This window comes from Carcharhinus amblyrhynchos, chromosome 22, assembly GCF_965287045.1.
Source record: "Carcharhinus amblyrhynchos chromosome 22, sCarAmb.v2.hapA, whole genome shotgun sequence".
In the NCBI taxonomy this organism is placed as follows: domain Eukaryota; kingdom Metazoa; phylum Chordata; class Chondrichthyes; order Carcharhiniformes; family Carcharhinidae; genus Carcharhinus; species Carcharhinus amblyrhynchos.
The window spans coordinates 9,429,254-9,451,633 of record NC_137345.1 but is presented as its reverse complement, the minus strand read 5'-3'; the positions used below and the strand labels follow the sequence as shown (position 1 = coordinate 9,451,633).

General features: G+C 44.2%; 1 protein-coding gene across 1 annotated transcript in view; it reads left to right on the top strand.

Annotated features, from left to right (window-relative positions):
- LOC145356950 (uncharacterized) overlaps positions 1-22,380 on the top strand; it is a 61,487-nt gene that overhangs the window by 15,065 nt on the left and 24,042 nt on the right. The window contains exons 2-3 of the mRNA XM_080209963.1: positions 18,724-18,843; positions 19,390-19,455. Coding sequence (XP_080066089.1) covers positions 18,724-18,843; positions 19,390-19,455 — 186 coding nt within the window. The remainder of the gene's footprint in view (positions 1-18,723; positions 18,844-19,389; positions 19,456-22,380) is intronic.

Here is a 22,380-nt window from a genome sequence, read left to right as displayed (position 1 = left end):
TGAACAGGCACCGGAATGTGGCAATTAGGGGAATTTCACAGTAACTTTATTGCAATGTTAATGTAATCCTTACTTGTGACTAATAAATTAACTTTAACTTTATCACTGCCTGGTCAAGTGGCTGTAAAACGTTCCAGAACACTATTTCAAAGGAGAGGTGGGCTTTTATTCTGGGATACCTGGTAATAATTAGGCTTCGACCAATGTCACTAAAGAAAGATTTGATCAGATCATTGGCTATAAAACATTTTGGGATGTTCAGTGATTGTGAGAGGCATCATGTAAATTTAGTTTGTTTTTTTTTGTTCTTTGAATCAGATTCTTTAATAGCTCAGATTTGTATTGTATCCATAATCGGATGGGGCGGGTCTGTGTGGGATCTATGTATGAGTTAATTTATTGTCTTTTATTAGTGAGACAACCAATAGGGGCAGCTGGTTGTCCATGCAACCAATCTTTCTTGCAGGAGATGCTGTTGAGATTTTACTGTTCTGAATAGTATCTTAAATATTTATCGATTTGTGATGGTCTGAGTGAGAAGTCATTTCAATGCGCCGTAAATATTTAGTTTATTCATTAGTGTCACAAGTAGGCTTACATTAACGCTGCAATGAAGTTACTGTGAAAATCCCCTGGTCGCCATACTCCAATGTCTGTTTGGGTACACTGAGGGAGAATTTAGTATGGACAATGCACCTAACCAGCACATCTTTGGAATCTGGGAGGAAACAGGAGCACCAAGAGGAAACCCATGCCGACACATGGAGAATGTGCAGACTCCGCACAGTCATCCAAGCTGGGAATTGAACCTGGGGGGGGTGGGGGGGGGTCCCTAGTGCTGTCAGGCAACAGGTTAACCATTGTGCCACCATGCTACTGTGCCACCCTGCACTGTGCCACCCTGCCATCCCATTTAGCACTATATTTGTCACTGAAAAGTTTAGGGACAAACCAAAAAGCAATGATCGCTACATCCCATGGGGTGGTCGCAGTGCTATCCCAGTGTGACTCATAGAAATTAAAATAAAATTCATTACCGTGCATTCTGTCCCATGGTGACTGATCGTATCTCTTTCCAATTGATCAGGGATTAATGGCCAAACCATTGGATAGAATAGATGCCATCAGGGAAAGCCCCCTGTTGGGACCAGTGGAAATCCACATTTCTGTGTTAAAGTGAAGTTTCTTGCCATGCAATGTCTGGCTTCCGCCATGGGTTTGATAACAGAGAAGGATCTGTGGATTGGCTTTTTTCTTCTCTCCTTTTCGATTCTTCTCTCCTTTTTCCTAGGGCGATAGTTAAACGCATTATTTTCCTCCTCCTCCGGTTACCATGCCTTAAGAGGGAGTGGGCAGTTCAGCCCCTCGAGCCTGCTCCACCAGTTAAGAAATTTACAAATGGATATGGGTAGGTTCAGTGAATGGGACAAATTTGGCAGATGAAGTCTAATGCGGATAAGTGTGAGGTTATCCATTCTGGTAGGAAAAATGCAAAGTCAAATTATGATGTAAATGGGGAGAAACTTCATACCGCATTAGTGCAGGGCGATGGAGATGTCCTTGTGCATGAATCGCAGAAAACTACAACATGTGGGAAGGCAATAGAATCTTGGCATTTATTGCTAAAGGGGTAGAATGTAAAAGTAGTGAAGTGTTTTGCTACTATACAAAGCATCAGTGAGACTGCACTTAGAATAGTTTTTATTCTATTCTAATAAAATAGAATTTTATTTCTACTTTACTTACTTGAGGAGGAGATTCAGAGGAGGTTCACTAGATTGAGTCCAAAGATTAGGGGCTTGACTCTCAAAGAGTGATTGGGCAATTTAGGCTGATACTCCCTGGAGTTTAGAAGGATGAGAGGAAATCTAATCGAGGTGTACAAGATGATAAGGGGGCAATTGGCAAACTAGACATGGAGAAGATGTTTCCTCGTGTCGGGTAATCTAGAACAAGTGGTCATTGTTTTAGAATAAGAGGTGGTAGATTTAAAACAGGTGAGGAAAAATTACTTCTCTCATAGTGGAATTCAGCATGGTGGATGCTGAGGCTTCTCAGTAAATTTAAGAAAGAGGTGGACAGATTTTTAATTAGCAATGGCTTTGAAGGGCTATGGTGAATGGGCAGGAAAGTGGAGTTGAGGCCAAGATGAGATCAGCCTTGATCATATCGAATGGCGGGCAGGCTCGAGGGCCTGAATCACCTATTCCTCCTCCGAGCTATTATGTCATGATGGTTCTGGAGATTAAATAACCTTATGTTGCAAATTTCTATGGTCCCTCCTCTAGTTACAACGAAATGTTTGTTTTCTAGGCTGCTATAAGCTTAGACAAAGTCTCAGGTTTTCCACACGATCATTTCCCGATGTGCAATTGATGATTTGTGAGGTTGTTAACTGTAACAATTAGTTTCTCATGTCACACTTGGGCCGTTTTGGATGATTTTATGGGACGAGGGGGTTGCTGGCTAGCCAACATTTATTGCTCATCCCTAGTTCCCCTTAAGAAGGTGGTGATAAGCTACTGTCAGAGAGAAGAAAGAAAACAGAAAGCACCAGTTGCTAAGAATGTCGAACAACTGGCCCAGTGAGGAGAACATTGAGAAAAATATATATGTATTCAGACACCTGTTATCCAAAGTAAAATTTGGGCCAGATAAGGAAGTCTGTTTGGGCCATCGAGTCAATGCTAGACCTTCGCACCTGACCCCCACCACTGTCACTCATCAACAGTCCCTTGTAACTTTATCAGAAGAAATCCCTACTTGCAGCCGCGCAGAGAGATTACTCCTAATTGGAACCAGACATTTGGAAATATGAACTCTGTCCTGAACTCACATCAAATAAATTGCTTGAGAAAAACATTTACTTGGAAAAGTGGTTTAGCTGCAGTTTCTTAGTGATAAAGGAAACCTCAAATGAAGCTTTCAGTGAAATTGAATAGAACTGTGCCATTTATAGGAAGTTCGATCCAAGTAGTGCATTCTTCTGGTTAGGAGAGGTTGGACACTTATCGGAGGGTTTGCTGTTAAGGGGTATTTATGACCAAGGGACAGGTTTTGGGAAATTGCCTGCTGGATACTTATGATTTTCCATTCCTCTAAATTATGCAAGTTCGTGGAACGATTTCCTGAAACAGTCTGCCCCAGAAAAGAAGTTTTATTTGTTACTTATTTTATTAGTGTCACACGTGTCACATCGCATAAATACCGCAATGAAGTTACTGTGAAAATCCCCAAGCTGCCGCACTCCAGCGCCTGAATAGGTCCTCCAAAGTGTGGTCTTGGGTGAATAATTGAGCTGGCATTTCAGTGTCGTACTAACGCAGCGCTGCACCGTCACGGATTTCACCGTTAGATGAAACATTAAACCGAGACCTCTACGTGACACCACCCCCCGCCCCCCCCAGAACGGAAAGATGAAAGATCCCATGGCACTTAATTTTTGAAGAGCCGCCCTCCCTATATCTTGGCCAACATTCTTCCCTTAACCAAAGCGCACTAAGTGGTCATTTATCCCAGTGGTGTTTGTCGTATCCTGCTGCCACTGGTTGCAATTAAACAACAGTGGTCGTGGTTTGAGAAATAACTCATTGGCTGCGGTGCACTTTATAAATGCAAGTCTTTCTTTCAAGGTTTTATCTATGAAGTGGGACAAGTAAAGGGCACCCAGCAAAGGAGAGAGAGATTGCAAACATTTATTTTAACCACACTTTTATCAGTGCTAATAGGAGTGCAGCAAGCCAAGGACTGAAACCCCACGTCAACATGCCTGGTGTGATTACTGCACCTTAAAGCCACTCTGAGATTTGTGTGTCGCTGTGCATTTTCTGGCGCTGTCTTTTTTTTCCTGGTTTGTGAAATTGTTGGACTCGCGTGGCACACAATGGGATTTCCATTCTCACCATTGGGTGGGAAGCCTTGACAGTTTCCGGGGGGCTTTCCGCTGCTATTTAAAAGCTATGGCCACTACTCTGGACGTGCCGAAAGTGGTAACTGAGTGGTACAGGAGGAAGATAAGATTTGTGGTTTCGTGCTGTGAGGGAGGAAGAGAAGAAGAAAGAAGTCTGTATGTTTTGTGTGTTCTCCCCCTCTCTCTCTCCCTCCCCCTCCCTCTCAATTTTATTTTAGCTTAGCCAATCAACTTTAAAAAGTGCATATTATCTGTGGGCACAGTTGCAGATGGCCTTGTGGTTTAAGTAATTCTATATGGTTTTATATTCCAGAGTTTAAAAGCAGTACTTTCTATATAACTGGAGGTTTCAAATATCCTCTGTGCATTTCATTCATGTCACTGCAGAACCCAATATGAAAATGCCAACAAGCTTTGAAAAAGAAACTGCAACTACCTGATAAGGTTTTCCTTCTGTCTCACACATCTTCCTGCAGTAACTCAAGCAGAGCCGGATACTCTAGTGAAGTGACACAGAACATAATCATCCGTTAAAATCTGTGAGATTTGCTCAAGGAGAAAGGAGGAATTTTTTTTATGCATTCGTGGGACATGGGCGTCACTGGCTGGCCAGCATTTATTGCCCGTCCCTAGTTGCCCGAGGGCAGTTGAGAGTCAACCACATTGCTGTGACTCTGGAGTCACGTGTGGGCCAAACCAAGTAAGGACGGTAGATTTCCTTCCCGAAAGGACATTAATGAATCAGATGGGTTTTTCCAACAATCGTCAATGGTTTCATGGTCATCAGTAGATTCTTAATTCCTTTTTTTTATTGAATTCAAATTCTACCATCTGCCATAGCGGGATTTGAACCTAGGTCCCCAGAACATTAGCTGAGTTTCAGGATTAACAGTCTAGCGATAATACCACTCGGCCATCACTTCCCCAGAGGGAGAGCAACCTGATATACTTGCTGTTGTGTACCTAGAGTGCGAAAGGATTGAGAACAGGTTGGCCTTTTAACCACAGAACATTTGTCCAGCGCACAGAGATCCAAAGTTGGAACGTTTAAAATAGCTCCCCCCCCCCCCCCTCGTGGTTCAGTATGAATGATACTGTGTTGAGATAACTCAGGAAGATTCTGGTTATGATCATCGGGTGAACCAATCTCAGCCAGATTGGTGGTGTGGTGGTGGGAATGGAGAAGGCAGTAGCAGGGTGGGGTTGGGGGGGAGGGTGTGGAAATGACAACGGAACTGACTCTGGGGTCCCCATGCTGGAATCAGCATGGTAATAATCGTCTCTAAGCACTACCCACTGAGTCCAGTGGAAAGGTTCTGCTGAAGCTTCCTCAACTGCGATGCCACAGTTGGAAGTAAATCCCAGCACCACTCACCAACCCAACAGGCACACATGCTTGGAGTTGTTGGAAGCACAGTGGTGTTACAGGAGGTACCTGAGGAAAACCTTTGATGTCAAAAATGAAAGCAGATATAAAAGTATCAGTAGCAAAGTGGGTGACAAAATCCAACAGTGCTACTGATGAAAGTTTTACTGCACATTTCATAAAGTTTAGTTTAGATTATTTATCATTGCCCCAAGTAGGTTTATATTAACACTGCAATGAAGTTACTGTGAGAATCCCCTAGTCGCCACACTGCGGCACATGTTCGGGTACACCAAGGGCGAATTTAGCACAGCCAATTCACCTAACCAGCATGTCTTTTGGACTGCGGGAGGAAACTGGAGCACCCGGAGGATACCCATGTAGACATGGGGAGAACGTGCAGACTCCATACAGACAGCCACCCAAGCCGGGAATTGAACCCTGGTCCCCGGCGCACTGAGCCAGCACTGCTAACCACTGTGCCACTGTGCTGCCCCACCGTGCCACACAATGCCATGCCACCCCACAAACTGCACAACACTTGAGATGACCCACTAGAAATGATTGCATGCCTTTTGCTTTGTCCTATCTCAGAGTTGGGAACCTTCCTCAATAGGGTTGCCCTGCCAGCAGAATTGGTATCACCAGGAATTTCAGATTGATTTCTTGGGAAATGCAGCGATTATCAAGGCATTAAGAGTAAACGTTTTCACTTTATTTGAGCGCTTTGATATATTAAAAACTAATACCGGAGATGAAGGAAGGAAAGCTGGAATGATGAAACCTCCAGGAATAGGTCCAATTGGAATTTGCTACTATATGGCTGACTCACAATTCATTTGTAATTTTCACATGCCAATTTTCCACACTTATCTAAGACTTGTTTGTAATTTGAGTATTTAATCTGGGTTACGTCACAGTCAACATAGCTAATATTTTCACTGCTTCTGTATTGATGTAGGGGGAAATTTAAATTTCAAGGTCAAGTTTTCTCGGTGGCAATTTGCTTCTGTCCGGGGGAGGGACAGAGTCATTGTAGGGACATATCCGTTTTGTTTAACCAGCAACGGGAAGCAAAAACAGTTCATTTAGTCTATCTAGTTATTTGGATAAACGTGCATGCATCCAATAAGGGCCTTAGAAGGCATCTTCTCAACATTCAAAGTATGAAGTAAAATGCGACCCTGAAGTGACTTTTCGCTCTCACCCCAACTGTAGACAACTTTGATCAGGAGCACTCATTCAACAGTCACCCTCACCTGAGTCTAAGACAACCACAGCACACAGACCACTTACATTGGGTCTGAGAAAGGTGGAATTTTACCGGCATGCCTACCCGAGGCTCTTAAGATCCCACCCAAGGCCAATAGAGAATGCCGATCTGTGAGCCGGGGGCAGGTGTCCTGGTAAAATTCCGCTTCTTGATTATTAAGGGGATCAGGCATTATAGGGAAAAGGCTGGAGAATGGGGATGAGAAAAATATCAGCCATGATTGAATGGCAGAGAAGACTCGATGGGCCGAGTGGCCTAATTCTGCTCCAATGTCTTATGGTCCCCCTGATGAAAGCAGCTATTAAGAGATATCAGCATTTTCCCAAATAGTTTGTTGGCCAAGTTATAAGTACATGGATATTATAAGGCTCTGGAGATCTCTGTCCAAAAATTATATCTTCCCACTTCCAGAAAGTACAGGAGGGGTGGGCTGTCATACTGTATGCAGCAGACTACAATGGGCATTATACTTTATTAACTTATTTACAAGTTTATTGCAGAATGCTCAATACACTTTAAATTGGATAAGCACATCGCAAGGTTAATGACTGTAAAAGATAAAGGGCCGGATTCTCCAATCTCACCCGCAACAGTGGTTATTTGATCCCGCTGCAGTGAATGGAAATTTAGCTGAGCGCCAAATTCTCCATTCTCGCTGGCAGCAGCGGTGGTGCGTGCACAGCGAGGAAATTCCAACCAAAAGTTCTAATGAAATCCAATAAGACTTTGAAATTACAGTGTCATAGCCAATATCAACTTAAGACTACCCATCGGTATTCAAATAATATTTCCCTTGAATCCCCAAGTGAATCAGTTTTTGGCCGCTGGATGCAGAAGCTGCTTGCTTTACCACATCCAATTCCTTGACAACTGAAGAAACGTTGAAGGGGTTCCCTGTGCCGTTTACAATATTCCAGAGTTTGAGAAAGGAAACTGGAACAGTTATATCGTTCTAATCCAGATAACAGCATTCTTTAACGGCAATGGGTTTTGCCTCATTAATTTTTCTCCCTCTTCTTGGATGTGTCCTTATTATTCACTGGTTTAATTGTCGAAATGTTTTTTTTTATATTTGATATATGTTCATTCTGTTCTTAACACAGAATTTCCTGTGTTGTTTATGGGTCTTTTGTTAGCTGTGGCAGTTCGTAGGAATTTTCAATACCCGGTGATATACAGCATGACAGTCCTTTATTCACGCCAGGATTGCCTTTGCGTTGTCTGTCCAAAAGCTGCAGCAAAATTAAAATGCTTTGGACACATCATCGGTGGATTGGCTAAGCTGCTCCCTAAGTGTCAGGAGGGCTAGTTAGGTTAAACGCATGAGGTTCGACGGATAGGGCTTGTGTGGGATTGTTGTCGATGCAGACTTGATGGACTGAATGGCCTCATTCTGCACGGTAGGGATTCTAGTACACTAGGTGGCTGGCCCCAATACTTTATTGTACCCTCTTTTATGCTGCCCTTTTCCTCCTCAGGGCACCTACAGAGGATTTTGTTCACAGATTTAACTAAAGTGTCAAAGAGCAGTAGAACGAAGGTTCATTAGGTTAGACCCTAAGATGAGGGGGTTTCCTATGGTGAGAGACTGAACAAATTAGGTCTAAACTCTCTGGAGTTTAGAAAAATGAGAAACAATCTCACAGAAACGTACAAGATTCTGAAGGGACTTGAAGGGGTAGAAACTGAAGGGTGTGACTGCTGGTTGGTTAGACTAGACATGGAGGTATAGGGCAGGATTTTATGACCTTGCTGGACAAACCTTCCCATTGGCCACCTCTCGCCCACTCCGATTCCCGTGGCGGGCGAGAGAATTCCAGCAATAGTCTCAGGTTAAGGAGCCAATCCTTCAGGACTGAGGTGAGGAGAAATCTCTTCACTTAGAGGATTATGAATCTTTGGAATTCCTTACACAGTGAGGTTGTGAAAGCTCTATCATTGAATATATTTAATGCCAGGATAGTCAGATTATTGGTTTCTCACAGAAGCAAGGGCTATGAAGAGCAATGGGAAAGTAGAGTTAAAGCGAAAGATCAGCCATGGCGGAACAGACTCAACAAGCTGCACAGTCCAAAGATGTGCGAGTTAGGTTGATTGGCCATGCTAAGAAATTGTCCCTTAGTGTCCAGGGATGTGTAGGTTAGAGGGATTAGTGGGTATAATATGTAGGGATATGGGGGTAGGGCTTGGGTGGGATTGTGTTCAGTGCAGACTCGATGGGTCAAAGGGCCACTTTCTGCTCTGTAGGGTTCTATGATTCTATGATTCTATGATTCTATGATCCATTCCTGCGCCTATTTGCTATGCTCTGGACTGGGTCAATCCTGGTTAGCAGCAATGCCTAATCATAGACTGTCTACAGAGCACAGATTAAGCCTCATGGATATCAGATTTTTCTTTCCAACAGAATAACATATAAATCTCACACCCAATATCTCCAGATTTCTGTTATCTATGCAGTGGAACCAGGCGCTCCTTAACATCAGGGTTTTTCTTCCCCTGTTGGTTGTGGACACCTTTTTAATTTATTATTTCATAGGATGTGGACGTCACTGGTAAGGGAGGGTTAGCGAAATTGCACTTGCAGAGAACTATCATAAGTTTACAAAATTGTCTACAAAATTATGAGAGGCATAGACAGGATGGATAGTCAAAGGCTCTTTTCCAGGGTGGAAGTATCAACTACAAGGGGATGCAGGTTCAAGGTGAGAGGGTGAAAGTTTAAGGGAAATGCGCTGGGGAAGTTATTCATGCAGAGAGTGGGGAGGGGGGGGGGGGGTGGGGGGGGGGGGTAGGTGTATGCCTGGACTGCGCTGCCAGAGGAGGTGATAGAAGCAGGCATGGAAGCAACATTTAAGAGGCAGCCGGATGGGCACCTGAATAGGGAGGGAATAGAGGGATATGGACCAAGTAAGGGCCGCAATTTTTTTTTGATAGGACATTATGATCGGCACAGGCTTGAAGGGCTGAAGGGCCTGTTCCTGTGCTGTACATTTCTTTGTTCTTTGTTTGATGGGTCCAGTAGTTTTCTTCAGTGCCGCAGCCTTTCAATGAATGCGTGATTCTTAAATAGTGGACCATATGCCCCAAGTAACATCATCTGCATACTTAAAGAGGAGGCACCAAACTTAATGGAGAATTTTCCAACCGTTCAAGCAGGCGGGTTTCTTCGGTCCTGCTGGCAGTGGACCCCCACCCACAGGTTTCCCACCAACAGCAGTGGGACTAGAGAATCTCGCCACCAGCAAATAACGCGCCACCTACTGCCGGTGGTAAACACATGGCTGGGAGGCCGGAGAATCTCACCCAATACTGCAGTCAGCCAGATCGAGGGCGGAGGGAGGTCATGGCTAAGTCTGCCCTCTCCATTTTAACTGCCACCACCACCCCCCCGCCACCCCCTCCATCCCTCCCTACTCTGACCTGGTTTCCACCAAAGGGAAGTTAAAATGAATATTGTTGTCTCAGGACAAATTCAATCATGTCCTATGATGGGAGTCCTGTGGGTCGCCTGATGTTGAGTGGCTGGCACCCATTTTGCAAATTGAGGTCTCTGAGGATGAGCAACCTCTTTGGAAGTTAATCAACATTTGTGCGGCATTCCATGATCAAAAGAATTTGAAAACCATCAGAGTAATGAACACTGGAATCCAGCAAATTAATTATTTTCTCACATTGTCAATTAGTAACTTTAGGGAAAGATTTTCTTTGAACTCATTTTTGGGGGATGAATTCCCATTCATTCAAAGCCAACCCAGGTTGGTGGTGAGCCTTCTCATGACTACCCGTGTGGCACAAGCGCATCCATGGATGGATAAAATTTGTTCTAATGAGCACCTCAAGCTGATGATAACAAAGACGGACTGAGATTGTGAGTGATGAATGCCACCTCGCTTGCATTGCCCAGATTCCATGAGTAGCCAATAAAAAGAAACACTCCGTGGAATAGAGTGTCTCCAGTGTTGGTGGCATCATGGACATGGAATGTGACTGGCGGGAGTTAGAGTGGGCCAGAAAGATTGCAATCATATCCTGACACTGTCGTGAATCAGCTAGGAATTTTGGAAGTTTCATGAAATCTTACCTTCCTGGAATATTTAATAGTTGCCTTGGCAGTCTCAGGAAAGCTTGGGAACAACTAAATAGCCCTTTTTATTATTTTGGAAATGAGGTCAATTGAAGCCAAGGTGCAAAACAAAATGTGTTGCCTCTGCTGATTAAAGGCAGCTTCTACAGTGGCCTCTCCATTTTATAACCATTAATAGCATCATCTTTACTTCAATTAATTAATCATTACCCAGTCTGGAATGGCTTGGATCAAACAATACTGTCAGGCCAGATCTACCCACTTCCAAAAGAACTTTGTGTTCCGTGGATGTTCTATTTTTTATACAGTAAGCCAATTTAGGATACAAAGAGTTAACTCTTGATTTACTTTCCGCTGGTGTTTACCATTGTGTCAATGGACTCCGAAGTCTGGACAGTCGTATGATTATGTAAATAATACTCAGACTTTAGCAATCCTTGGCAATGAGTAGCTTGATAAATGCATCCATCTACCCATTGCACTGTTCATTGTTTGAGCCTCTCAGTTGCAGTTCAGGAAAGGAGACACAAGTTCTGCTTCTTCATAAATTAACTTTATTTCTTACATCCAATTCCACATACAATTCTCCACCAATACCCAGTGCCACCTACAGCCCCTTTATATATCAGTGACTTCTACTGAATAATTGACATCAAATTAGGAGTTAATTGGAAGATCATATCATAGAATCCTACAGTGCAGAGAGAGGTCATTCGGCCCATCGATTCTGCACCAGCTACAATCCCACCCACCCCCTATCCCCATGTCCCTACATATTTACCCACTAATTCCTCTAATCTATGTATCCCAAGACACTAAGGGCAATTCAGAATGGCCAATCAACCTAGCCCACACATCTTTGGAGTGTGGGAGGAAACCGGAGCACCCGGAGGAAACCCACGCAGATACAGGGAGAATGTGCAAACAGAAATCTGTTAACCCATTCCCAACGTTCACCCATTCATGCATTCACACATTCATTACCCTGTAAGTATATAAGCACTTGCAACTTACTGGGCTCTCTCTCTGTCTATTACTGATAGCTTGAAGGTGTTGAACTTGATGAACAATCATGATTGTAATAAATGGTGGACCAGGCTCAAAGGGCTAAATGGCCTCCTCCTGCTTCTATTTTCTATATTTCTATGAAGCATATTGGGTGGTGGAAGACTGAAAAACTGCAGCAATCGGGCAAGAAAGGTGCAACCCTAATGATGATTTAATAGATGATGATGGTGAGAATGGTACACTTGCATGACTGTGGTTTGTCACTGGGTGAAGATTTAGCCCCAAGTGAGCTAACACATAAAATTCTGTCACTCATTGTTTTAACTAAAGTGTTAACATGTTTATTTCCAAGAATTAGCACCTTTGAAACAGCAGACAGATACTTCCAAGAACATGCAAATGCACCATTACATCATGTTATGCAATGCAAGTTAACCTTATTAAGGTTGCAGGTCTTACACTCACATTGTTTGGCCACAATATATGTTGAAGAGCACCAAATTGGTGGATTCCAAACAATTGCTCAATTTTTTTCAGTTTACAGAAGGTCAAATTCTAAAATTCTGACCACAGTCGTGGCTAGTGCCAGCCACACTTAATAAATGAGATCAGTTTTGCCAAACATCTATGACTATCAGCAGTTCACTTTGTAGACTGTTGTAAAATCCCTTAAGTTCTCAACAGGTCCCAGAGAATTGGAAAATAGCTAACATAATATCTTTATTGATAAAAGGAGGGATACAGAAAGCAGAAAACTTCAAACATCTATCGCGGGCAAATTTCAGAAATCCTTTATTAAGGAAGTTATAACATGATGCTTAGAAAATCATTATCTGATCAGGCAGCATTAATGTGGCTTTGCGAAATGGATATCATGTTTAACTAAATATGCCCTTTGAGTTCTTTAAGGTAGTAATAAGCAGGCAGGCTAAAAGGGAACCAGCAGATGTGATGTACTTGGATTTCCAAAAGGCATTTGATAAGGTGCCATATCAGAGGTTGGTACCTGACAAGATAAGAAAACATGGAGTAGAGAGTAACATATCAGCATTGATAAAGATTTGCTTAGCTCGAAGGAGGCAGAGAACAGCAATAAATAGGTCTGTTTAACAATCTGTTTAATGATTTAGTTGAAAGTTACATTTGCTGATGATTCCAATGGTATGATAGTTACATTTGCTGATAATACCAAGACAGTTTGGAAAGTAAGTGTCAAGAGGAGGCATATGCCAGAAATCTCTGACTTCGTCCTTGTCTGGGATTCCCCGGTGCTGCTATAGTGAATGGAATTTTGGCTGAATGCCAAGTTCTCTCCTGTCACTACCAATGGGATAGGAATGACTAAGATTGGAGAATCCCACCTGGAGAGTCTGCAAAGTGATTAAGTGACTCGGCAAAAAATTCAGCTGGTGGAAATTAGTGTCAGAAAATATGAACTTGTCCCCTTTCATAGGAAGAATAGGAAAGTGTATACCATTTAAATGCAGAGACATTACTGTGGTGCAGAGGTATTTGGGTGTCCTGATATGTGAATCACAAAGAGTTAGTGTGCAGGTAATGCCAAGTGTTTAGGTAGGCTAGTGGAATGTTGGCCTTCATTACAAATGGAATATAAACTTAGGGATGGTTTGCTGCTGCTCTACAGAGTGTTGGTGAGACCACATAGAATCCCTACAGTACAGAAGAAGGCCATTCCATGCATTGACTCTGCACCAACTGTCCAATAAAATATCTCACCCAGGCCCACCCTCTGCCCTATCCCCATAACCCTGCATATTTACCCCACTAATCCTCCTAAACTATACATTTTCAGACACCAAGAAGTAACTTGGCATTGCCAATCCACCTCTTCTGCACATCTCTGAACTGTGGGAGGAAACCAGAGCACCCAGAAGAAACCCAAGCAGAGACAGAGAATGTACAAACTCCACACAGACAGTGACCCAAGGCTGGAATTGAACCCGGGTCCCTGGCGGTGTGAGGCAGCAGTGCTAACCAGTGTGCCAGTATTCTACTCTGGCACATTTGGAATACTTGGTATTTGGTCTCTCTATTTGAATAAAAGACATAATTGCATTGGCAGCAGTACAGAGAAACTTTGCTTAATCATGGGACGAAGGGATTGCCCTAAGAAATAAGATTGAATAGGTTGAGACTATACATATTGGAGCCTAGAAGAATGAGAGGTGATCTCATTGAAAAATTTAGGGCGGAATTTCCAGCAATGGAGTTGGCTCGCCATTGGCCACTGATGGGATCTTCCAGTCCCGTCGACATGTATGGTGTTTTGTGTGACTCGCTCATCCTGCCACAAGGGGTCGTCTTTGGTGGAACCAGAAGATCCAGCCAGCGGGAAGGGCCTGGAAATCCTGTGTGTAAGGTCCTTAGAGAAGTTAATAAGGCATATACTAGGAGGATGTTTCCACTTATGGGGCATTCTAGAATTAAGAACCACAGTTTAAAAATAAGAAATCTCCTCTTTAAGACTGAGATGAGGAGATTTTCGTTCTCTGAGAGTCTCTGGAATTCTTTTCCCGAGAAAGCAGTGTGGGCTGGGTTATTGAGCTTGTTCGAGGCTGAGTTCGATTTTTCATTGTCAAATGAGTCCGGGGTTATGAAGGGGTAGATGAGAAAAGTGGAACTGAGACCATTAGTCAAGTAGGCTTGAAGGGCCAAATGGCCTACTTCTGATTCCAGCTCTGTTTCTATGATCCTAGACACCTGAGGTTTAAAGCTTTTATGTAAAGAGGATTAAAATTTGGCCAAACTATTTTTACAGACCGCACTTAGGTACTACGTTCAGTTCAGAAAGTCTACCTCCCAGAAGATATGCCCCCAACCTTGGCGGGGAACAGCTGAGATTTACTAGAACTTAACTGAGTTGAGGAGGAACTTCTTCACCCAAAGGGTTGTGAATCTGTGGAATTCCCTGCCCAGTAGAGGCTACCTCATTGAATATTTTTAAGGCAAGGATAGAACAGTAAAGGAATTAAGGGTTATGGAGAGCGAGTAGGTAAGTGGAGCTGAGTCCACAAAAAGATCAGCCATGGTCTCACTGAATGGTGGAGCAGGCTCGAGGGGCCAGATGGCTTATTCCTGCTCCTAATTCTCATGTTCTCATGTAATAACTCCAGGGTTAAAAGAAGTAAATTACAAGGAGAGGAGCTTGCATCAACCAGCCTCGCATCCCTTTGAGGCTAGAAGATAGGGGAATCATTTTACTCAGATGCTTAAAGTGATGAAAGGCGTCCATAGGGTTGATGGAGAGAAACTATTTCCCCTGCTGGAGAAAAACAGAGCTGGAGTGTATAACCTTAACATCATTGTGAGACCATTCGGGGTGAAATAAAGAAGTACTCCTCCAGATAGAGAATAGTGAAAATCCGGAATTCTCAACCTTAACTGTTTTCTGAGAAGACAAAATCAATTAAATAGTTCAAGAGTTAGAGCAATAGATCTTTGTTAGATACAGAGCATTAATGGTTACAGAACCTAGATGAGCGGATGGATTTAAGATTTAGATCAGTCATGATGTAACTGAATGGCAGAACAAGCCTGAGGGTTTGAATGGCATCTTTATATTCCTATGTGGTCAGATTTCATCTAAAGATGTGTAGGTTAGGCGGATTGGCACTGCTGCCTCACAGCACCGGGATCTGGATTCAATTTCTGGCTTGGGTCACTTTCCACGTGGAGTTTGCACGTTCTCCGGGTGCTCCGGTTTGTTGCCACAGTCCAAAGATGTGCAGGTTAGATGGATTGGCCATGCTAAATTGCCCCTTAGTATCAAGGGGAACTACAGGGTAAAAACGTGGGGTTAAGGGGGATAGGGCTTGGGTGGGATTGACGTCGGTGCAGCCTTGATGGGTTGAATGGCCTCCTTCTGCACTGTAGTGATTCTATGGTTGGCCATGCTAAATTGCCCCTTAGTGTCCCAAAATGTGTAGGTTAGATGGATTGGCCATGACAAATGTGCAGGGTTATGGTGATTGGGTGGGGGAGAGGGCCTGGTGAGACACTCTACCAGAGATGGGCAGAATGGCCTCCTTCCACAGGGTAAGAATTCTATGATTCATATCAGAGCGGAAGGATCATGGGTAATAGGGATTGGGTTTTTAAATTTTGATCAGTGGTAAAGCAAAGAGTTGAATTTATATAGTGCCTTTGTGAATTTCAGGCCATCTCAAAGCGTGCTACAGCTGCTGAAGCACTTCTGAAGTGTAGTCACTGTGTGAGGTGGGAAGTGTGGTAACCATTTTGGATGCAGCAAGCTCCCACGATCCCACAGACAACAATGTCATAAATGGCTGAAGCATGTTTTAGATGTTGGCTGAGGTATAGATCTTTGCCAGGATCCTGGGGGGAGCTCCCTGCTCTTCCTAGAATAATGCTGTGGGAATTTTACTTCCACATGAGAGGAAGTTTTACGCCTCATCCAAAAGGCAGCATCACTGACTGTGCAGCACTCCCTTAGGACTGAAGTGTCACCCTTGACCATGTACGCAAGTCTCTGGAGTGGGACTTGAACACACTTTGTTTCGGGAGCGAGAGTCGGCCAGAGCTGCCAGGCACTCAGTTGGGAAATGTTTGATGCAGATTTTGCCAGTAAATGTGCCCCAGGTGGAAATCAAGTGAAAATAAAATGAAAGTTAGAAAAGGCTTTGTTTGGCCACAGAATATCTCATGAAAACTTGTACCTTCCTATCTATCCAGCTAAAACAGCTCATTTTCTGCTACTCTGATCAAAAAGATTCTTCGGATTCCTTTTTGATTTTTCTCAGAATTTTTAATCTTTCCAGCCTGTTTTGTGTAAACACCAGACAAAATATAGGGTATTTCCACAATTCCAAGGGAAGTTAACCAACATTTTAGGAATCTTCATATTAACGCGATTTCTTAGAATCATAGAACAGAAGAAGATTATTCGGCCCAATGAGTCAGCACCAACAACAATCCCATTCAAGCCCTTTCTTTGTAACCTCACATAATCTCCCTGACATTAAGGGTAATCCTTCGCAGACCTGTTCCCTATAACCCGAATATTTATCCAATTAGTCCCCCTAGCCTCCACATCTTGGGACACTAAGGGGCAATCAACCCAACCTGCACAACTTTGGATTGTGTGAGGAAATCGGAGCACCCGGAGGAAACCCAAGCAGACACAGGGAGAATGTGCTAACTACATGTAGACAGTGACCCGAGATTGGAATTGAATCTCTGACACTGTGAGGCAGAAGTGCAAACCTTTGTGCCACCATTTCGCCCACGTGCTGTGTGTTTTCTAACTTCTCTCAAAGGCAAGCAAGGAGCTTACGGATGTTATTACACTGTAGATACCAGTCTTAAAGTGACACAGCTGAGTTATGCTGCTGGCACAACAGTTTAATGAAGCTCAGCAACAAAGGAGCTCCCGACTGAATCTGTTTGGATGAATGCACTAAGTCCAGCTCCCACTGTCCAAAAACCAAACGGGCAAGACGCCTTATATTCAGAAGATTCTGTGGTCATCTGTAAAGCCCATTGCATCTTTCAAAGATTCTGAATTTCAACATAGAAATGATATAAAATAATGTGTATACCACTGCACATGGGCCTGCAGGTCACACCACGGAGTTATCAGCCATCTCAGAACCCATCAAAGCAGAGTGGGAGCAAGTCAGCCTCAATCCTGAGGGAGCGCCCAGGAAGAACGTTGATGTGACACCAATGTTGCCAGTCTCCACCTGCAGTCAATGCCAATGGCTGTAAACATGAAACTGAACATGCATTCAAGGGCAGGCAGATCCTCCAACCACCCCCATCAGTGTTATTTAAAGGGACCATCAACCACTTGCCAGGCTAGTTGCTGGTTGGTTTCTTCAGCCTTTTATCTGAGTTTGTGCTGTGAATTCTCTAATGCTGTTTTAAATTGGTGAATTTTGAGTAATTTTGCACTTGGTGATGGCCTTGGTTCGTTTTTTTTAAGTCATTCATTTGTCGGACATGGGAGTCGTTGGCTGGCAATCATTGCCGGGGGCAGCCGACAGTCAACCACATTTCTGTGGGCTTAGAATCACATATCGGCCAGACCGGGTGAGGATGGCAGATTTTTTCCCTAAGGACATTAGTGAACTGGATGGGTTTTTTCCCAACAATGGCTTCATGGTCATCAGTGGATTCTTAATTCCAAATATTTTTTATTGAATTCAAAATACCACCATCTGCCATGGTGGGATTCGAACCCAGATCCACAGAACATTGAGTGCTTTTCTGGATTAATAGCCTAATGTTAATACCAGTAGGCCATCACCTTCCCCCCCTACATCAAAGGTTCTGGCCAGGCATTCCTGGTCGTGGATGCTACCGTCTCCACCTCCGTCGTCTGCAGGATGACAGGGAGATTAAGCAGAGATAAGACAGAGGAGGACAAGCCACTCGCAGAGGGCGGAGAGGGAGAAAGGATCACAGCAGGAGCCCAGATCAACTCAAGATCTTCAGGAACAAATGTTCTTACCTCGATCTCAGTGAGAAACAATGGGTGTGGGCAGCACGGTGGCACAGTAGTTAGCACTGCTGCCTCACAGCGACAGGGATTGAGTTCAATTCCGTGTGGAGTTTGCACATTCTCCCCGTGTCTGCATGGGTTTCTTCCAGGTGCTCCAGTTTCCTCCCACAGTCCAAAGATGTGCAGGTTAGGTGGACTGGTCATGCTAACTTGACCCTCAGCATCAGGGTTATTAGCAAAGTAACTACATGGGGTCGTGGGCATAGGTGCTAGGTGGGATTGTTGGTGCAGGTTTGATGGGCCTCTTTCTATATTGTAGACATTCTATAATTCTAGTGAGAATGTGGCATTCACAAGCACGTGGAGTGGTTAAAGCAATTACCATGGATGTAATTAGAGGGAAGCAAGATAAGTACATGAAGGAGAAAGTATTAGAAGGATATGTTGATTGGGTGGGATATAGTGGGCTGAGATGGAGCTAGTGTGGAGAGTGAACACAGACTGTTGCTGTGCTGTGTAGATCAATATAACTTGATGTTTGCTGACAGATTGCTTGCACTTGATCATAATCATATTTTTTTGTGTTTTATTGCAGGCACTCTGCTGCTTGTGTCTCGTGTTATTGCTGCCTGTTGCTTCAGCAGGGAAATGGTGCAACGCCCGAGATAACTTCATATGGCTAACAAAAGAGCTTCAGGACAAGATCAACAAACTGGTTAGAGAAATGAAGCAATAGACTCTTTGCTGTAACATCATCGCATGTATTTCCTGTCACTAACTGGCAACTCTGGCTTTGGTGTCATACATGCCCCTGCGCTCAAGTTAGTCATGCTGACTTTGATGTACCTTACACTGCTCATAGTGGCACAGTGGTTAGCACCGCTGCCTCACAGCACCAGGGACCCGGGTTCGATTCCCGGCTTGGGTTGCTGTCTGTGCGGAGTTTGCACATTGTCTTCTTGTCTGCGGAGGTTTCCTCCCACAATCCAAAGATGTGCAGTTCAGGTGCATTGGCTGTGGTAAATTCTCCCTCAGTGTACCCGAACAGGCGCCAGAGTGTGGCGACCAGGGGATTTTCACAGTAACTTCATTGCAGTGTTAATGTAAGGCTACTTATGACAATAATAAATGGACTTAAAACTTCAAATCTTCATACAAGGCTTCCTAATTGGCCTACATTCCTCCATTTAATTCAAAGCCAATTCACACCAACTTGCTTTAGACGTGGTTTTAAGAATCTAACTGTACCTCTCTTTCCCAGAGTGAAAATCTGCTCCCAAGCATGGTAAAATACAACATCTTTAAGGATGTAAACACTGCTGAGCTGGTAAGTGAAGCCAGATAATGTTCATACTGTTTGGATATTTGACAATAAGACCTAATATATATATATATATACAAAACAATTTAAATTTGGAGGTTGTTAACATCAGTTTGCACAACTTGGCTGTTGGTTGTCTGTACTTGGCAGATTTTACAACACTACCTGTATAAACGTGTCTTGACATTGGGGAAGATTTATTACACAATAAATGTGAATCTAAGCCAACTACGTGTGCACTAGGTTGCTCGAGACTTGTCTCCCATTCTGCAGAATTGCCCCATTTAAACTGAGGGCCTGATTTTACCATCAAGTTGCACCCGTTTCTGGCGTGAAAACTTGGTAAAGTCGGATGTGAGGCAAGTAGCGTGATCTGCGCCAGTTCCCCCTTTACCAAGGCCCGAAAATGGCCGCGATCGAGCCTGTGCATGCAAGCATTTAAATTGACTTTATAGGCTGCACATCCAACCTTCCCCCTTTGCCACTGTGTTCGTCCATCCAGAATCAGCGCAGAACAGACATGCTCCACAGAAGTCCGATTTGGGCTCTCCAGCTCGGGAGGGGGTTAAGTGCTGAGTGTCCCACGGATCTCTGCTTGAGATCGGTGGGGGCTGGGGTGGAAGGTGGGAGGGTCTGCTGCCACTCTGCCTGTGATCAGTGAGGGGTAAGGGGGGGTTCCGTTGCCACTCTGCCTGTGATCAGTGAGGGGGAAGGGGGGGTTCCGTTGCCACTCTGCCTGTGATCAGTGAAGGGGTAAGGGGGATCCATTGTCATTCTACCTGTGCTCAGTGAGGGGGAAGCAGGGGTCCGTTGCCACTCTGCCTGTGATCAGTGAGGGGGAAGGGGTTCTGCTGCCACTCTGTGAACAGTGAGGGGAAAGGGGGGGCGTCTGCTGCCACTCTGCCTGTGATCAGTGAGGGGTAAGGGGGGGTCCGTTGCCACTCTGCCTGTGATCAGTGAGAGGGAAGGGGGGGTCTGCTGTCACTCTGCCTGTGATCAGTGAGGGAGAAGTGGTGGGGGGGGGTGCAGTCTGCTGCCAATCTGCCTGTGCTCAATGAAGGGAAAAGTGGGGGGAGGGCTTGCAATCAGTCTGGGTGGCAGGGAGGTGGGGGGATAAGGGGGTCAGTAATGTTGTGGGGGGTGGGGCAATGTCTGTGGAGACCAGGAGGAGGCATTATCCAGCCCGGGCGCAATATGGCAGCGGAGCAGCATTCTATCTTTTTCTGCGCACGTGCAGTTGGAGGTGCCGATCGGAGCTGCAGGATTTCGGGCGCGTTAAGCCCCACTCATTGGCTTCCGAAATGCTGAAAGTTTTGCAGGCGGAGTGTGTATGGGGGACCCCTCAGAAAATCGGATCTGAAACACTCCTGGTTTCAAATCCACCCAGCACTTAGAGTCAAAATGGAAAATAAGAGTCTGTGACAAAAGTGACACATAAATTTGTGAATAGCCATTGATTCATATGAGGTAAAATCCTATCTTTCATTAAACACTGTGTAAGTATAACTTGCCAAAGAATTGTTTAAGACTCACAGATTATTTTTAGAACTTTCTATAAACATATATAATGAAATCAGACAGTCATCCAAGAAATCCATTAAAGGATTCAGAAGAAGTGGTAAGATCAGAGAACTAGATTCCGCAGTGAGTGATTGAAGTCATGGAAGGGAATTTTGCCATCCCGCCCACCATGGAAACTATAACAGGCGGGGGGTGCAGATCATGCAAAGGTCCGTTGACCTTGGGTGGGATTTTCCAGTTTCAGGGCAAGCACAGCTGGAAAATCTTGCCCATAGTCTGTTCCAAAATTCATGATAGAAAACTAAGTTGATGACTAAACTTCCTATTTTATCTGGCAAGAGACAGGGTGGTATTGTCACTGGACAAGAGGTTCGAATCCCACCACAGTAGATAGTGAAATTTGAATTCAGTAAAAATCTGGAATTTAAAGTCTAATGGTGACTGTGAAATGATTGTCATAAAAACCCATCCGGTTCACTAATGCTTTTGAGGAAGGAAATCTGCCATTTAGGACCATAAGATACAGACCATAAGATATGGGAGCAGAATTAGGCCATTCAGCCCATCAAGTCTGCTCTGCCATTCAATCATGGCTGATATGATTCTCATCCCCATTCTCCTGCTTTCTCCCCATAACTCTTGATCCCCTTACTGATCGAGAACCGATCTATCTCTATATCGTAAAGACATGCAATAACCTGACCTCCTCAGCCCTCTGTGGCAATGAGGTCCACAGATTCACCCCCCTCTGGCTGAAGAAATTCCCTCTCATCTCAGCTTTAAAGGAGCATCTCTTCACTCTGAGGTTGTGCCCTCGAGTTCTAGTCTCTCCCACTGGTGGAAACATCCTCTCCACATCCACTCTTATCTAGGCCCCTCAGTATTCGTTACATTTGTCTTTACCTGGTCTAGACTATATGTGACTCCTGATCCACAGCAATGTGGTTGGACTCTTAACAATTGGTAATAAATATTGGCCCAGCCAGAGATGCTGTAAGAATGAATTTGAAAACTGACTAATTTTGATAACAGTAACAACAATGACTCGTATGAAGAGAATATCATTCACATTTTTAGCCCAAAGTGGAGTGGGATTTGAACTGGTTTAGCTCAATTGACTGGATGTCAGGTTAGTGATGCAAGAACAATGCCAGCGGCACAGGTTCAATTCCCGTACCGGCTGAGGTTATTCGTGAAGGTGCATCTGCTCCACCTTGCCACTTTTTTTATTTACTTGTGGGACATGGGTGTCACTGGCTGGCCAGCATTTTATTGCCCATCCGTTATTTGCCTGAGGGCAGTTGAGAGTCAACCACACTGCTCTGGAGTTACAGGTAGGCCAAACTGGGTAGGGACGGTAGATTTCCTTCCTTCCAGGACATTAGCGAACCAGATAGGTTTTTCCAACAA